This window comes from Gallinula chloropus (assembly GCF_964237585.1).
Source record: "Gallinula chloropus genome assembly, chromosome: Z".
Taxonomy (NCBI): Eukaryota; Metazoa; Chordata; class Aves; order Gruiformes; family Rallidae; genus Gallinula; species Gallinula chloropus.
Window position 1 is genome coordinate 52,396,757 of NC_140089.1, and position 15,257 is coordinate 52,412,013.

The 15,257-nt window shown below is 46.3% G+C and overlaps 1 protein-coding gene across 1 annotated transcript; it reads left to right on the top strand.

Annotated features, from left to right (window-relative positions):
* Positions 1 to 6,312: 6,312 nt before the first annotated feature.
* FUT10 (fucosyltransferase 10) lies at positions 6,313 to 14,745 on the top strand (the record flags this gene model as incomplete). Its single annotated transcript, XM_084278871.1, has 4 exons — positions 6,313 to 6,393; positions 8,320 to 8,605; positions 12,654 to 13,489; positions 14,521 to 14,745. 4 exons carry the CDS (start codon positions 6,313 to 6,315, stop codon positions 14,743 to 14,745), a joined length of 1,428 nt encoding a protein of 475 aa, XP_084134997.1.
* Positions 14,746 to 15,257: the final 512 nt, after the last annotated feature.

Genomic DNA, 15,257 nt, shown 5'->3' on the forward strand with positions numbered 1-15,257 from the left:
GGCCCATCTCACCAGCGGGGCGGGGCCGGAACGCACCGAGCAGTGGTGCTGGGACCGCGGGGCGGGCAGGGAGGCTGCGGTCCTTCCCCGGACCTCCGACCGGTAACGACAGCGCCCAGGGGCCGCGCTGCGCCCTGAGCAGCTTTATGGCAGGTGTCTGCTCATGAACCGCCAGAAACATACTGGGGAGAGGTGTCTCGGCCATGTCCCTCAGCAGCTCAGCTAACCAACCGCCTTCTCAGTGCCTCCAGGGACGGAGCCGCCACCACTTAACCTGGTCAGCCCATGGCAGCACCTGACAGGTCTCCCTGTGCAGGCTTTTTCCCTAATACCCAATCTAGGCCGCCCTGGCACGACCTGACACCATTCCCTCTGGTCCAGTCACTTGTCACTAGGGCAGCAGTGGAGAATAAATGCACGGCTGCAAATCCAAACACAAAGTCCAGGATAAGAAAGGAAGAACCCCCACTGGGGGTTCTCCAGTCACTGAGCACCTTTGTCTTCTTTGGGACATAATTTGACCTCTGCACTTACCTTGCCTTTGCTCTTTTTTTCATCCTTTTTTACTGGGGCACCCAGGGACTTCAATTTATTCGGCTGGGATGTTCAGACAGTGACTAGAGCACGTCTATAATAACATCATAATGGAAAAAGAAAGAGGAGAAACAGGCAGAGCCTCTGTGAGGTGGGATAAGGCCAGTTTAGTGACAAAACCTCCATGAATGTGGAACAGTAACAGCCAATTACACCCACACCTGGTGATAACACAGAGCAATTTAGTGACAAGTACAGAGCACTACACCACACAAGAACCAACCAACCCAGCCACACTGAAACCATCCCAAGAGACCAACCCCCTACCATCCCTTTTTATGGGGAAGTGGTATCAGGTGGTGTGGAAAACAGCCAGGCTAACTCAGCTCACCTGGCTGCCTGGGGAGGTTGACTCTGGCCTGGCCAGAACCAGGACAGTATATTAAACTATTAACTGGTCAGACTAAAAGTAGCCATGTGAGCGAGAGAAACCTCCAAGACATTTTATAGGAAACAGAACAGAAAGTCACTGTTTGTGACCTGTGGAGGGAAAGGTTTCATTGCAATTTTGTTAGATACTAGCAGCTCTCCATGGCTGCAGGGCACTTGAGACCCAGATCCTTAAGAATTATGGTTTATTAGCTCTGCTATTTGAGCACCAGTTTGGGTTTTTTGGATGTGCTTCCTCCAGAACAACACTTAATGATCTGACATTGCTGCCACTTATGCTGTCATCTTTACTGGCTATTTTAGCAGACAGGCCAGATCCTGCAGTAGGAGTTTATTTCCTCAGAGTGGCATAGCAGGACAAGAAACAAAAGCGAGCTGCTCTGACACCAGCCACTGGATGGAGCTGGTCCAAGAATAGTATCTTGCTGATGGTGTGGGGTGGGTAGCAGATAGGCTAGCGATGCGACTGCCCTCAGGACTAGCCTGTGCATTCTCAGGCCGAACTTGTGCATGGTTGGGATCTGTGCACTGCTTCTAAGGGCTTGAGGGACCATAACTGAGAAAAGCAAGACCATTGCAGGAAGCCAAAGTGTGTTCAAAACAAGTTGTGTCCTTATGAGAAAAGCGTAGGAGTCTGCCAACTGAGAAGTTTGAAATGCATGGGTATACCTCAATTTTAAAATGATGGACAAGACCAAAACCCAGTGGGATCACAGAAGAACCTTTCATAAATTGTACTGGCTTCTGATCTGACTCCAACCACTCAATTTACTGAACTACACACTTCTTGTGGCATGCTAGTTCTAGTCCGCTCAGCTTCAGGGCACACTGAAAGGCTTAGTCAGGCCTGCAAAAATGGGCTTCTGGCTTAACATGGATCTGCTTCACAGAATAATACTTGGAGGTTCTTGCTGCATTCCTTCTGGCGCTAAGTTGGTGGAGATTGTTCATGTTACAGACCTAATATCTGTACCCACGCTTCATAGAGGCTATTAAAACCCTACCTGAAGCTTCTACTGGACTCCAGTAGCTAGGACCTTTGTGAAGAAGCAACAAATAGGACGAGAGTAGTGATGAAGCTCTAAACAAAGAGTGGAGAATAAATGACTTTTTCCTGTCCCAGCACTGAGGTGTCAGTTACCAGTTTTTATCTTGGGAGGTGCCTGGAAGCTCATGGTGCAGTGCGTGCAGCAAACTGTGGGCGCCATTCCAAACGAGCTGCAGGCAGGCATAGCTGTGGAGGAAAGGGGGCAGAGCCTGCATGGCAGGAGTCCCTTAAACGACTGCAGGGGGCTGGTTTCATGGGTCATCTGTTGGGTATCCCTGTGAGCCTCTCAAGAAGGCTGCGGGCATGGCACACGTTAAGAGTTAGATGAGCTAAGTGCATAGTATTTGCACAAATTTTTATCCCTTGTGCATTTCAGTTGAGGCACATCAAGTGTTTGCTCTGCCTCCTTGAGTATGCTTTTTCCCTCCTCTGCTGCCACGTCTGGGTTAGAAGCGGCAGATAATGGTGCTTTCCAGTGTTTGTATATAAATAAAAGTACGTATTAAGAAGTGTGTAGGTATCAGGCATCTCTCTCAATAAAAATGCATATGCTTGAGAGAAACATATTGAAATACAAACATGCATTGTTGATGTGTGTATTACAGAGTGGATGAATATGGGCTGTGCAGAGCCAGGAGCCAGCAGAACCGGCCTTTCCACGTAAATGTCTTTCATTACAAATAGCTAATGCCAGAAGCTGCATGAAGAGGGGCCCAGGCTCTGGAAGCACGGAGCTGGCAGATGGGACTGTTTCCTGATCGCTACGCACGGCCTTGCAGGCGGCTCGGCAAAGCTGGGAGCAAGGCCTAGTCTCATGTAGGGTGCCTGCTGCAGCTCTGTGCCTCAGGGACGAGGGGTGTGATCCCTCTCTGTGAGGCAGACAAGGGGTGTGATCCCTCTCTGTCAGGCAGACAGCTCTCCAGGCGCTTCTGGGCTTCCCAGCTTCCATGACGCATTTCTTTTCCTGAGAGCCCTCTGGCTTGGTGCAGTCAATCCAAGTCCTTGCCAACACAGCACTGGATAAAATAATGTCGCCGTTGTAAAAAAAAATGAGAGAGCAGAAAGTGCGATTATCCGAACAGCTACAGAAATCAGTGAAAAGGGAGAGGTTTATTTTTGGGATGTGTGAGGTCTTACAGCGTGGGACTGCAGGAAGAGCAGCGTGTGTGGGGGTGCGTGTGTCTGAACGGGGCGGCGCTCTCAGGCCCTCTCCGCTTCCTCTTCATGGCCGTGGGGACCCCGAAAAGAGCCGAGCCCCCTCCCCACCCCCGCGGCTGGCAGCGCGGCGGGCGGTGGGCGGCGCGCAGCCGCTCCGCGCCGCCCCGCCGCGGGCCCCGCGCCGCCCTCGCCCAGCACCCGCCCCCGGCTCTCTCCGCGCACCAAGTAGGTGCACAGGCTGAAAGTTAAAAAAAAAAAACCCCAAAACAACAAACCCAAAACAACACCCCAACCCATCTCCCCCCAAACCCTCAAACCCAACGAGAGGGGTACGGCGGCGGTGAGGCGGGAGCGACTTTCTCGGGGTGAGTACGGCTGCGGGCGCCCGGCCGGAGGATGCCCGAGCCACGGGCGGGGAGCAGGGCCGGGGTAGCAGCCGCTGCCCGTGCCGCGGGACGGGCTGAGCCCCGGGCGACGGGGGAGGAAGAAGCGGCGCTGGGGAGGGAGGCGCAGCTCCTGTTGGGATGCTGAGCCCGGGCAGATGCAGTGAGGCACAGCGGGAAGTAGAGGCGGTAGGGAGAGCTGGTAGGAAGTTTGGCAACGTTTGCAGGGAGCTGCTGCTTCCGCCGCAGGACAGCCAAGGGTGGCGGTTTATCCGCCATCCTTCAAGTCCTCAGCTCGGCCTCAGTGAGGTGTGACAGCACTGCGAGGTCACCTGTGCCAGCGGAGTTGGGACAGGACAGAGCCTTGAGTGGGCCACTCCAAGTGTGCACCGCACCACTGGGTAAGAGCATGGAGTGCTGGATGCTACAAGTGCGAGAATGAAGCCATGACCCAGCACAATACCCTGGGGCAGTTGGTACAGCACACCCATGGTGCAGGCAGTTCCCTCTCTAGAAGAATACCCAAACATGAAATGATTAGTCTTTTGCTGAGGCTGGGGGTAGGGCGGCTCAGTGGGTGGTCAGGTGCTTAACTTTTTTGTCACACACAAGGTAAGACATGTGGTATTAAAGAGACTGTTGTGCTCCCGGTTATGCCTTGAGTAGATTTTCACCAGTGTAGTTGTGTCAGAAATCAGCCCCATCCCCTCCTTGTATCCCATTTTGTCTCTCATGCATGAAGCACACAGAAGATACAAAGCCCTTGTAAGAGATCCTACCTTATTTGAGAAGCACTGAACTGGCAGCCGCAAGCTTTTGTGCCCTCAAAGAAAACCCCCTCAAAAGCAGCTGTCCCATGCAGAGCGGAATTCACACAGCGTGGTTTCATGTGAGGTTTCACTACATCTTGTCTGATGGTCGATGGGAAGGGATAAACCCATGCTGCAATGGAAGCAGGATTAATTTTTTGTCTCTAGCTACCAGTGTCACAGAGGTGGTGCTGTGGTTGGCAGTAGTTTTCTGACTCATCCCCCTTTGTCAGGTTTTTGCAATTTTGTGAGTGGCATTAGGATGGGAGAAAGTCTAGTAGGTTGCATTCTCATGGAGACAATCACATACACCTTCTTTTCAAATAAACCCAGCCTAAATTACAGGAGGCACATCACTGAAAGCAGTTAGTTTTAAAATAGCAATTTGTTACACATTTTTAGTGTGTGTGTCTGCTTTCTGAACTTCAAGAATATCCACATTCTCAAACTTTACTCCTCTGCATTCTCCCATCCTTTTTTGTTGTTGTTGTTAATGATGCAGCTGGAATTTGCACCTACTCCTGTTGCCAGGAGTTGGGATTTTCACATGGCAACATCAAGCATGCAGCAACAGAGTAGGGCTTTGTCAAAGCTAAATAAAGCCTTAGGGAAGGGGAGGAATTATTTGAGAAGGGGCAGCCCAGCATAGCTGTAGATTACAGGGGAAGGAGAACTTGCTAAATTTAAGTAAATTTTTAGGTGAGGAGAGAGTTTATGTGTGTGCTGTATAGTTACTCTCTCTGTGCGTTAGGCTAGATACACTGGTAAACAGCAATCCCAGATGACTGCAGTTTAGTTAATACCCAAGGCCAGATAGTTGTATCCCTCCTTTAGGAGCATTTTCAGGGCTTGTCCAGAGAAAGAAAGTCTTTCATGGCTCACCTGTTTGTAAGTCAGTGGAAAAGCAGGACAATTGGCCCAGAAAACCAACCGTATCTTGGGCTGCATCCAAAACTGTCAAGGGAGGTAATTCTGCCCTTCTGTGCTGCTCTGGTTACTACATCCAGCTCTGGAGTCTGCAATACAAGAAAGACATGAAGCTGTTGAAGTGAGTCCAGGGGAGGGCCATGAAGGTGGTCAGAGGGCTGGAGCACCTCTCTTGTGAGGACAGGCTGAGAGTCTTGGGCTTCTTCAGCCTGGAGAAAAGAAGGCTCTGGGGAGACTTTTAACAGCCTTTCAGTACCTAAAGGGAAAGATGGAGAGGACCTGTTCCTTGGGGAATGTAGTGATAAGACAAGGGGTGGTGGGTTTAAGCTAAAACAAGTTAAATTTAGGTTAGGCATTAGGAAGAAATTCTTCACTGTGAGGATGGTGAGGCACTGGAACAGGTTGCCCAGAAAAGCTGTGGCTGCTCCCTTCTTTGCAGTGGTCAAGGCCAGGTTGGATGGGACTTTGGGCAGCCTGGTCTAGTGGAGGGTGTCCCTGCCCATGGCAGGAACTAGATGATCTTTGAGAACCCTTCCAGCTCAAAGCATTCTGTGACTCCCAATTTGTCATCTGAAATTCAGGAAAATGGCTGCCCTTCCCACAGATGACTGACCCAGGCCTATCAGCAACTCTCTACACTGTCTGCAAGTATGAGAGGATGTGTGGCCCTGATTAGAGAGGATCCCTAAATCCAGGATGATCAGAGGGAGAGCAGTTGCCTGGGGCTTTGCAGGAGCAAAGTTTTGTACAGGCTGCTTCTGGAAACCTTATCCAAAACAACTCCTATATCCTGACACCAACAGAAAGCAAAGGTTGGACATCAAGTTAATCCCTGATCTTGAGGCATAGTCTTTATTGATTCTGTAACCTTTTTCAGTAGTCGTCACCATGAAGAGGAGTAAGGATGGAGCGGGAAAGCCCCTCAGCGAATGTTGAAGACTTCAGACAAGCTGGCCTTCCTAATGTCTACCTCTAACTACTCTAGCAAGCCTGGCAGTGCAGGATGATTAGGATGAAGAGGAAGAAACTGTGGGCATCTTGCTTCTGCTTTGCAGCTGCTTTTTTCCTTGTGGTGACACTCCAGGTACAAGGGCAAGGTGGGGAGGTATGCATGAGATTGCTCTCACAGTATGACACCGTTGTGGGTAATGAGAGAAAGCATTGAAGGAGACAGAGTTTTCCATATGGGTCTGTGCTTTAGGTTGAATGTTTAAAGAAAGCAGCACTGGCCTGATGGTATTAGCTGACTCTGTAAGTATTGTTACACAGAGAACACGTTGTGCGTAAGGCCTTGGCTCCTGGATGAGTTTCTCAGGAGTGGTGTTCCATACCATGCCGTGTTGCAGTGCCTCCATCCAGCATTGCCTTCTCTGTCCATGTGCTTGAACTCATTAGGCAGGGACACAAGGCTGGACACATTTCATACCAATGTGGCAGACAGACCAGGGAAATCTGAGCACATCAGTACGTGGTGATGGTAACCTGGCCATCAGTCCTGACTCAAAAGGCCATTCTTAGCATTGGGAAGTGCAGTAGCTGGTCAGTAAAAAAATGCCTGAGAGAAAGATCCGTGAGCTTCTGTGTGCCTTGCTGGGATTTTTATATGGGATTGTTCACTGTATGGTTGAGAAGTTCCTGGTGCTGCAACTGTAGCACATGAGTTGGGGTGTATCAACCCTCAGGAGTTCAAAGAGAGCTACTAGAAGTTCTGCACAAGTATAGAGACTCCCTAAATTCTGCCAGGGAAAAATCTGGAAGCAAAGAAGGAGCATGTTCCTGGAGAAACTTGGACATGTGGTAGTTACAGACTTGAATGATATTGCTGCAGTTATATCCTATCAAGCTATGAGGCATACGAATCTTTTCCCCAGCTAGCATCATGTCCCCTTGCCAGTGCAGGAGTGTTCCTTGTATTTTTCTGTACAGCTGCACTTTGCACAGCCTCCTGTCTTTGCTGTCCCCACATCCTTTGTTGCACAGATCCTACTTAGTCTAGCCACGGTCAGTGTAGCTTGCTACACAGTGAGAGTGAATGACACAGCAAAATGAATGTATGCAGTAAAGCTATTGGGAAAGAGAAATGTTTTCAAACAACTTGATAGAAACAACACTCACTGGCTTTCTGATACCCTCCTTCAGAGCTACCCCATAAGTCAAATTTGCTGTGCCTGAGGCTGTCTGGTGGGCTTGAGTTCCCTCCTCATTCTTGCAGCTGTTCCTGGGGTGGTATTATACACCGCCTGTGAAGGTGCACGCACAAGAAGATATTTGCATGGTAGGACGAAGGTCTTTACCCCACTGAAACTAGGAGCAGGAGCAATGTATACCCGCTGACAACATTTCTGTCACTTTACTCAGTAGACTTTTCTGCCCCAAGACTCTTTTGTGGCAGGTAGTACCCCAGATTTTCTGGGGGCTGCCTGATGGTGGGCAGTGTTAGTCTTTTCCTAGAGAGTTAAAGGTTCATTATCTATAAATGGTGGTTTATACTGGTAGATATTTCATTTCTGTGTATACAGATGGGATTTTTCTCCTCTACTTAGCTGTGAAGTTGTAGTCGCGTTGTCTTTAAGACCTGTCTGCACCTGTTTCAGTCAGTGGTCTAAAAATTAATAGGGGTGAGTACAGATGATCACACAGAGACATGAAAACTTCATGTTTTTTTTTTTTTACAACTAATTTCCAGAAAAAAACCCTGGCTACTAAGGTCCATTCTCTGTTTTGTGCGTTTACCAGAGAGAAAGCAGAAGCTGTGTTGTTAAATCATATGTGATATGGCCATATCTCAGTACAGAAATGTATTTCTTCGTCCTTCTCAAAAATTCAAATGAAATCTTCTGACAAAAGCTCAACAGGGCAGTGGCTGCAGTTAGTGAGATGCAGCTACTTTGACAGAAACTTCATTGCAGACTTAGTTATGCTTGATGCTTACTTACACTCTGATTTGTCAAGCAGATGTCACAGCTAATGACAGCAATGCACTGTGATATGTATCTTTATTTTCCCACAGGTTATCACTGAACTGGGCAATTCAGAGAATAAGGTGGCAGTAATCTCCAGTTTACGTGGTGGCCCATTGAAGCCCGTGGAGAGACACGCTTTTCAGTTTAAGAAGCAGGAACTTCACAGCAGCTTCAAGACAGAGTCTGCTGTAAATCAGTATCCCATCCTGCTCTGGTGGTCTCCCCTGACTGGTGAGACAGGGAGATTGGGTCAGTGCGGAGAGGATGTTTGCTTCTTTACTGTCAACAAGACCTACCAGCACAATGAGATGACGAGGGCATTTCTGTTCTATGGTAACGAACTGGCTTTGGTGGTGGGGTGGGGATTTTTCATTTTATTTTGGTTGGGTGGGGGTTTTTTGTTGTTGTTGTTGTTGATTTGGGGTTTTTTGGTTCTTGTTTGTTTTTATTTTTAAACGAGTAACTTTCTGTCCTGCCAAGTTATTTTCCTTTAGAGATTAAATGTTCTGTGTGACAAGCACTGAGAGCAGGAAACTGAGGCAGCTCGCTGTGCTAAACTTTGCCTAGTGCTGAATACCATCAGCATAGATCCAGAGATGGATATTCTTTGTAAAAGTACCCTGAAAAATGACTGGGCACGTATGTGGGATGACTGTTGCCCTGTCTCATGCTGCTTTCTGAGCACATGTGCTCCCTGCTTATGGGAGAAAAGAATTTCCAATAGCTGACAAGTCATGAAAAGGCAGTCTGAGATCAAGCCAGCTTTTTCCAGACTTCTGGTTTGTCACCCCTTGCAGAGGTTCTGCAAGGCCTTTGCTGCACTTGTGCAAGTCTTTTGTCTTAAAATAATGCCTTTGCTGGTAACTGTGCAACTCCTCTGCTCATGTGCTAAGGGGTTGCCAGCAGACTGTAAATGGAAAGTAGTGAAAGAAACCTATTGATTCTGCACAGGGAGCGGCAGCGAGTGCAAACCTGTGAGCTGCTCTGACTCTGCCACCTCAGAAGCTTCCCACTACACCTACTGTGAAGTGACTACAAAACACAAAATGATACACCTTTTAAAAGCAGGCCTGATTTTGTTAATTTTGTTCTTCCCCCTTGCCGCCCCCCTCCCCCCCCCCAGTTGCTTTTGGGAGAAAAAAATAATTTTAGGTGGAAAAATAAAGCCAAATGCTTTTCTGTGACTGGTAGCTTCAGTTCCTTTGGAAACAAAGAAAAATAAAAGAGAGTCCTGAATCTCATGCACTCAGTCAGGCTACAGGTAAACAGGAAATGTAAGGAGGGCCTTTAGCTTGGTTGTTAAGGAACCAAAAAGCTTCTCAGCACTAATCTTTTCAGTGGTCCAAGTAGGTCAGCTTCGCTAGTTGCTAATATGGTGGTCAAGCGTGAAAGTGAAGTAATAACAGCACAGGAATGAGAACCTGACCCAATTAAAGACAAGGAACACTGGGTTTGCATCACATGAAAGGTCTATTTATACTGGGCAAAATTATCACTCTAGGTTTTTTGTGGTGTGGGTTTTTTTGGTGGTGGTTTTTTTTTTTTTTTTTTGGATAGTTTTTGTGTTGGTGGTGGTCTTTTTGGGTTTTCTTTTTTAGCTTTTCTAGTGATGCTGGCTATGAACTGTGTACAGACAAGTATTAAAATATTCAAAAATGTTACTTATTTTTAAGTCACAATAAAATAAATGATCTCACAGTGCTAAAACCCGTAAAGATGAAGGTCAAGAAAAAATGCTGCATCAATACAGAAAAGCTTGATACACACATACACACTGATCTTGATGCACTGAGGTGTGGATGTGCAAAAAAGCAGATTTTGGTGTTCTAGAATTTCCCTTTAAACATCTTGCTGAGTGATAACTTGAAGATGTGCATTTTCCTGCTAAGGCTGGATCAGGGCAGTTTCACCTTCCAAAGAAACTGCATTTATTTTCCCCTAATGTTTGGTCAGTGAGCTAGTCAAAAGAAGAATGATCCAAAGATTAGGAAAAATATTATGCAAAAATATGGGGTATGGATGTTTTCCAGCAGAACTGCTTTGGTAGAAACACCTGCTTTTCTGCAGTTTGTACTGACTTACTCTCCAGGCCTGGGAAGCTCTTAGGTGTAGGTGATGATTTTGTCAAGTGCCACCATCTCCTATTTGGAAGTGAGATGTGGTATCCACTTGCTGGATTTTTGTCTCTGATTTTGGGAGGGATTCCCAGCTCCACAATTTCAGCATCACATACTTCACAGAATTTTGCATGTAGCACGAGCTACCAATGCAATTGAGTGAGCGTGAGCTGATGCCATGCTGTCAGAGCCTCAAGGGTGTTGCTCCCAGGGGAGGAGGAGTTCCAGCTTTTCTGTGTCAGAGTGTTGAATCCTTGGAGTATGAATCTTGAGTGGAGAGTGTCTCCTGAGATGCAGAACATCTGACAGAACCTGTCTCTTCTGCACTTTGCCACATATCTAAGGTTTCCTCATTAATAGTTTGGAAGTTGAAATGGCTTGCAGTTGTAGTCTTGTTGAGCCTTCTTTATCCCCTCCTAAGCTCCTTTATTTCTTTCATCTCTCAGGGTTTGGATCATGCTGATGTTATCTTCCCTTTAATCCTTAAAAGCTTTTTGTCTTCTTGCTCGGCTGAGATTGATTAAGTTTTAGAATTGGTAATTCTGATGTGCTCTGATCTATAGTGGCTTTTTCTTTAAGTTTCTCTTTGTCTAATTCCTTGTTCAGTAATTTTACATGTTACTTTTTTGTCTCTCTGTCATTCCTTCCCTTGTCTCATTCTTTACTGCATTTTCCTTCTGTCTTCCCCACAATACTACCTTGAAGAGGGAGCACCCTGCGAGAGTTGGAGCTGAAGTGCTATGGTTTCAGTCCACAGCATTTCATTATTGTCTGTATGTATGGCTGCTTCTCTTCTGGGCATCACTTAGAACAAAGGGTTATTTTTAAAAACCAGACAGGCCTTATAAGCTTCCCTGCGAGAATTTGATTCAGTTTTCCTCACTATAACACTATATAGCACATCAAAACTGGAGGCAGCAAGTACAGTTTGTCGGTGAGTGGCACAGCCCTTCGTCATTTTAGTGTTGAGGGCTTGGAGCACCCTTCTGTGGAAAACAGAAGGCTAAATGCTTAGTGGCCTTAAAAAAAGTCAACTGTTGCTCTTGGAAGATCTTGCTCTACAGGAGGTTTTTGTTACTGGTAGCTAACATCTATCTGAGTCGTCTTGGCAGGCTTGTGCAGCCACAAAGACCACTAGACTGCTGGGCTTTTCTTCCCCCATTCTTTATGTCTTGTTTTTTGCATCAAAATTCTTTATTAGGCTTTCACTAGCTCCTTTTTGTTTTTCCTGTCAGTGGTTTGAGGTCAAGGGTGCAACAGTGTGACTGGGATGGCAGGATGACTTCTCCAAAGAGAAGGCATTTGTGGTGGTTTCTAAAGCAGCTGTGTGCAGTTTGTTTCGGTTTATGAACCACCCTTGCTTGACAGTACCAGTTGAAAATTTTGCATGTTCAGTGCTTGTACTTAAATAAAGAATAGGTAGGGTTATAAATCAGTGAGAAAGTATTTTGACAGAGGTCAAGATTCCAGCTTTGCATTCAATCTGCAATAAGGCTAGTTGTATTAGTGTAGTACAGCAGTGCTAATGGGCAAGCAAGGGTCAGATTCACGAGCTGGTACTTTGAATTCAGTTTTGCACAGACCAGACTGAGAAAAAGCTGCTAGGTTTGTTGTAAAGCTTACACCACATCTTCCATAAGTTGTACTGGAGGCTCCCTATCCACTCAGAAAGACACAAGCAGATGCAGTGGTCTGTTTTTAGAGTTTAGACATGGTTCTTCTTCTACTATTGGCATTAGTTTGAGGAGCTGTGTTCTGCCAGAAGCTGCTTTTTATGCATCTGGTTATTGTAATTTTTCTCCTTAACCCTGTCCAATATTTTAGCATCCGTTTTGTTGTTTTGCTACTAGAATGAAATTGAGCCCTGCAGTAACCATTTCTCTCAAATCACAGATAGAGGCAGTACCATCTGTTCCCCTATTTCAAAAGCAAGGGATTATTAAGCATCTTATTAGTCCCATTTCAGTGCATTACAATGTAGATTTCCTAGTGAGCTTTTCAAATGAGAGGCCTTTAAACTACTGTGACCTGAAAGGGAACCATTTCTAGTATTTACGACTGTTCCCCATTCTCTAGATGCTCTTCCTGCCAAATTCAGTTTTATCTGTCATAACAGTCCTCTGCCTTTGCATGAATTGCTGTCTTTGCAATACCACCTTATAATACTGTAAATGTGATTGCTGCAGCACTGACATTAAAACTAGTGTGCTATTGTAATTAGTGTTACGTGATAGGGGCAGACTAAACACTATACTTTTGTCTAGGTACTGACTTCAGTATAGACAGCTTACCACTCCCTCGTAAAGACTATCATGACTGGGCCCTTTTCCATGAAGAGTCACCGAAAAACAACTACAAACTCTTCCATGAACCAGCCATCACCTTATTCAACCACACCGCAACCTTCAGCCGCCACTCTCACCTACCGCTCACCACTCAGTACCTCGAGGGGATAGAGGTCTTGAAGTCCTTGAGGTACATGATCCCACTGCAGCTGAAGAACAGACTGAGGAAAAGGCTTGCACCACTTGTGTACGTGCAGTCTGACTGCAACCCGCCTTCGGATCGGGACAGCTACGTGCGTGAACTGATGTGCCACATTGAAGTGGACTCTTACGGGGAATGTCTGCATAACAGAGACCTTCCTCAGCACCTCAGAAATCCAACTGCCATGGATGATGGGAACTTCTATAAAATACTGGCCCAGTACAAGTTCATTCTTGCTTTTGAAAATGCTGTCTGTGAAGATTACATCACTGAAAAGCTCTGGCGGCCACTGAAGTTGGGAGTGGTACCAGTGTACTTTGGGTCTCCCAGCATTGTAGACTGGCTTCCTAGTAACAAGAGTGCAATCCTGGTATCCAGCTTTTCACACCCTCGGGAGCTGGCCCACTATATAAAATCACTGGATACAAATGATCAAGAATATGAGTCTTACTTACAGTGGAAACTGAAAGGGGACATTTCCAACCCAAGGCTGCTTATGGCAATGAAGGAACGCAAGTGGGGAGTGCAAGATATCACCCAGGACAATTACATTGACGCCTTTGAGTGCATGGTGTGTAACAGAGTGTGGGAAAACATTAGAAGGAAAGAACAGGTACATGTGAATTTATTCTTGTGTCTCAAATAGGCTTTAATATGGTGCTCAGATTTGTCCCAGGAAGTTCAGTTACCAGATTTCTGACCAGCCTACAACCACTAGTATTTCAATGCTGTTGGGTCATGCATCATTATCTCAGAAGGTGCTGGCAAAAGGTGTGGGTGCAGGGTCAGAGCAGGTGTTCCTCATACTACTTCTGTGCTTGAGCTCATACACATTGACTGTTGAGCTGGTGGTGGTCATTGCAGCAGAAGGCCTGAATTGTTCAGGGAGGAGATTATTGTGAGACTATAGAAAATAGCCTAACTTGCTGGCTAGCTTTAGATGACCTGGAACGTTTGAAGACAGGTTGCTCAGAGAGCTTGTAGAATCAGGTTGTGTGTTAGTGAGAGGAGTTGGGCCTGTTCCTCCTGATCTAATCCTCTTGAAATTATGCTGATAGAGACCAGCTAGAAATAGCTGTTGGCTTTGCTCCTCAAAGTGGTAAGCATTACATTTAACCAGGCTTTCCTGCTTGACTCTTGTGCAAATCTGGGCAGATGTCCTCCCTTTGCGTTAGGGATAGAACTATGGAAAGGTATAGAATAGGTTAGACACAGATATTCCTTCTCCATGGGCTCCCTAATCAAGAAAACTGTGAAGACCAGTTGCTCTCCTGGTCAGATTCATGGCTTGTTTTTTCTCTTTAAAAAAATCTCATCAAGTGTGTCCATTTTAAAGATAAAAGCAGAATATAATGATGAAAATAGGACTCCTTGACTTTGAATTTCAGTTTGGGTGGGCCACTCCTGCTCATTTGCCATCAGACCTGATCTGAGACTCATGTTCTTGTTAGCATGACTGGCTTTGTTCTGGACACTTTGAGGAGAGCTTCCTTCCCCTCTGACATCCACAGGGACATGGCTAGAGCCTGTAGTGGCAAGGAAAATGTCACTGACATGCTTTGACAGTTTATTAATGACATAGCACCTTTCTTTCCTGTCTAGCAGGGTTTCTGAATAACCCCTTTTATTTTTCTCTGTTGCCAGGGATGGCTGCCCCAGAGTTGGAAGGCTCAGGCTAACCACCTAAGCTGCCCCAAACCAGAGGCATTCTGGTTCTCATCTTCAGACCCTGGCTGGACTTCTCTCCGAGAGATGTGGATACCGAGCTTCGAGCAATCCAGGAAAGAAGCCTGGGCACTGAGGCACCTGGTGGAGAGGAACATGAATTTTACAGCTCTAGAATTTTGGATGCTTGTATTCAAAGAATAAACATAATGATGTGTAAAACAGAGTGAGCTCCTCAGAGGAGTCTGTGTAATTTTCTTCTGTAGCTGACCTTACCATATGTTGTTGGATTGATAGCCACAGATAGTAGAGCTGTAAGACTGAATTTATTATGTTGAGTGCTCAAGGTCTACTACAGAGTGCTAAACAATACAATCACCCTGCAAGGTGATACATTTATCTACGTTAGAATTATAGTTAGAATTATTTATATTAGTTGTTACTAGTTCAGATGTTTGAGCTTTAAAATACAAGTTGTCAAAGTTCTTCAAGCAAACAGCTAATTCCCATGAATCAGATGGATCACCTTCCATGTGTTCATGGCCTCAGGACTCCTTTGTCCCCAGTTCAGGACCCTTCTTTGCTGCACTGACAGCCATGAGCTGGAGACCAGTGGACACTGTTGCACTGGTACAGCTTTTACGCTGCTTTGGATGTAGAGGAAAAACTTGGGACTGTCTCCCTGCCTAGCTGTTTATTACCAATTTTCCTGGCAT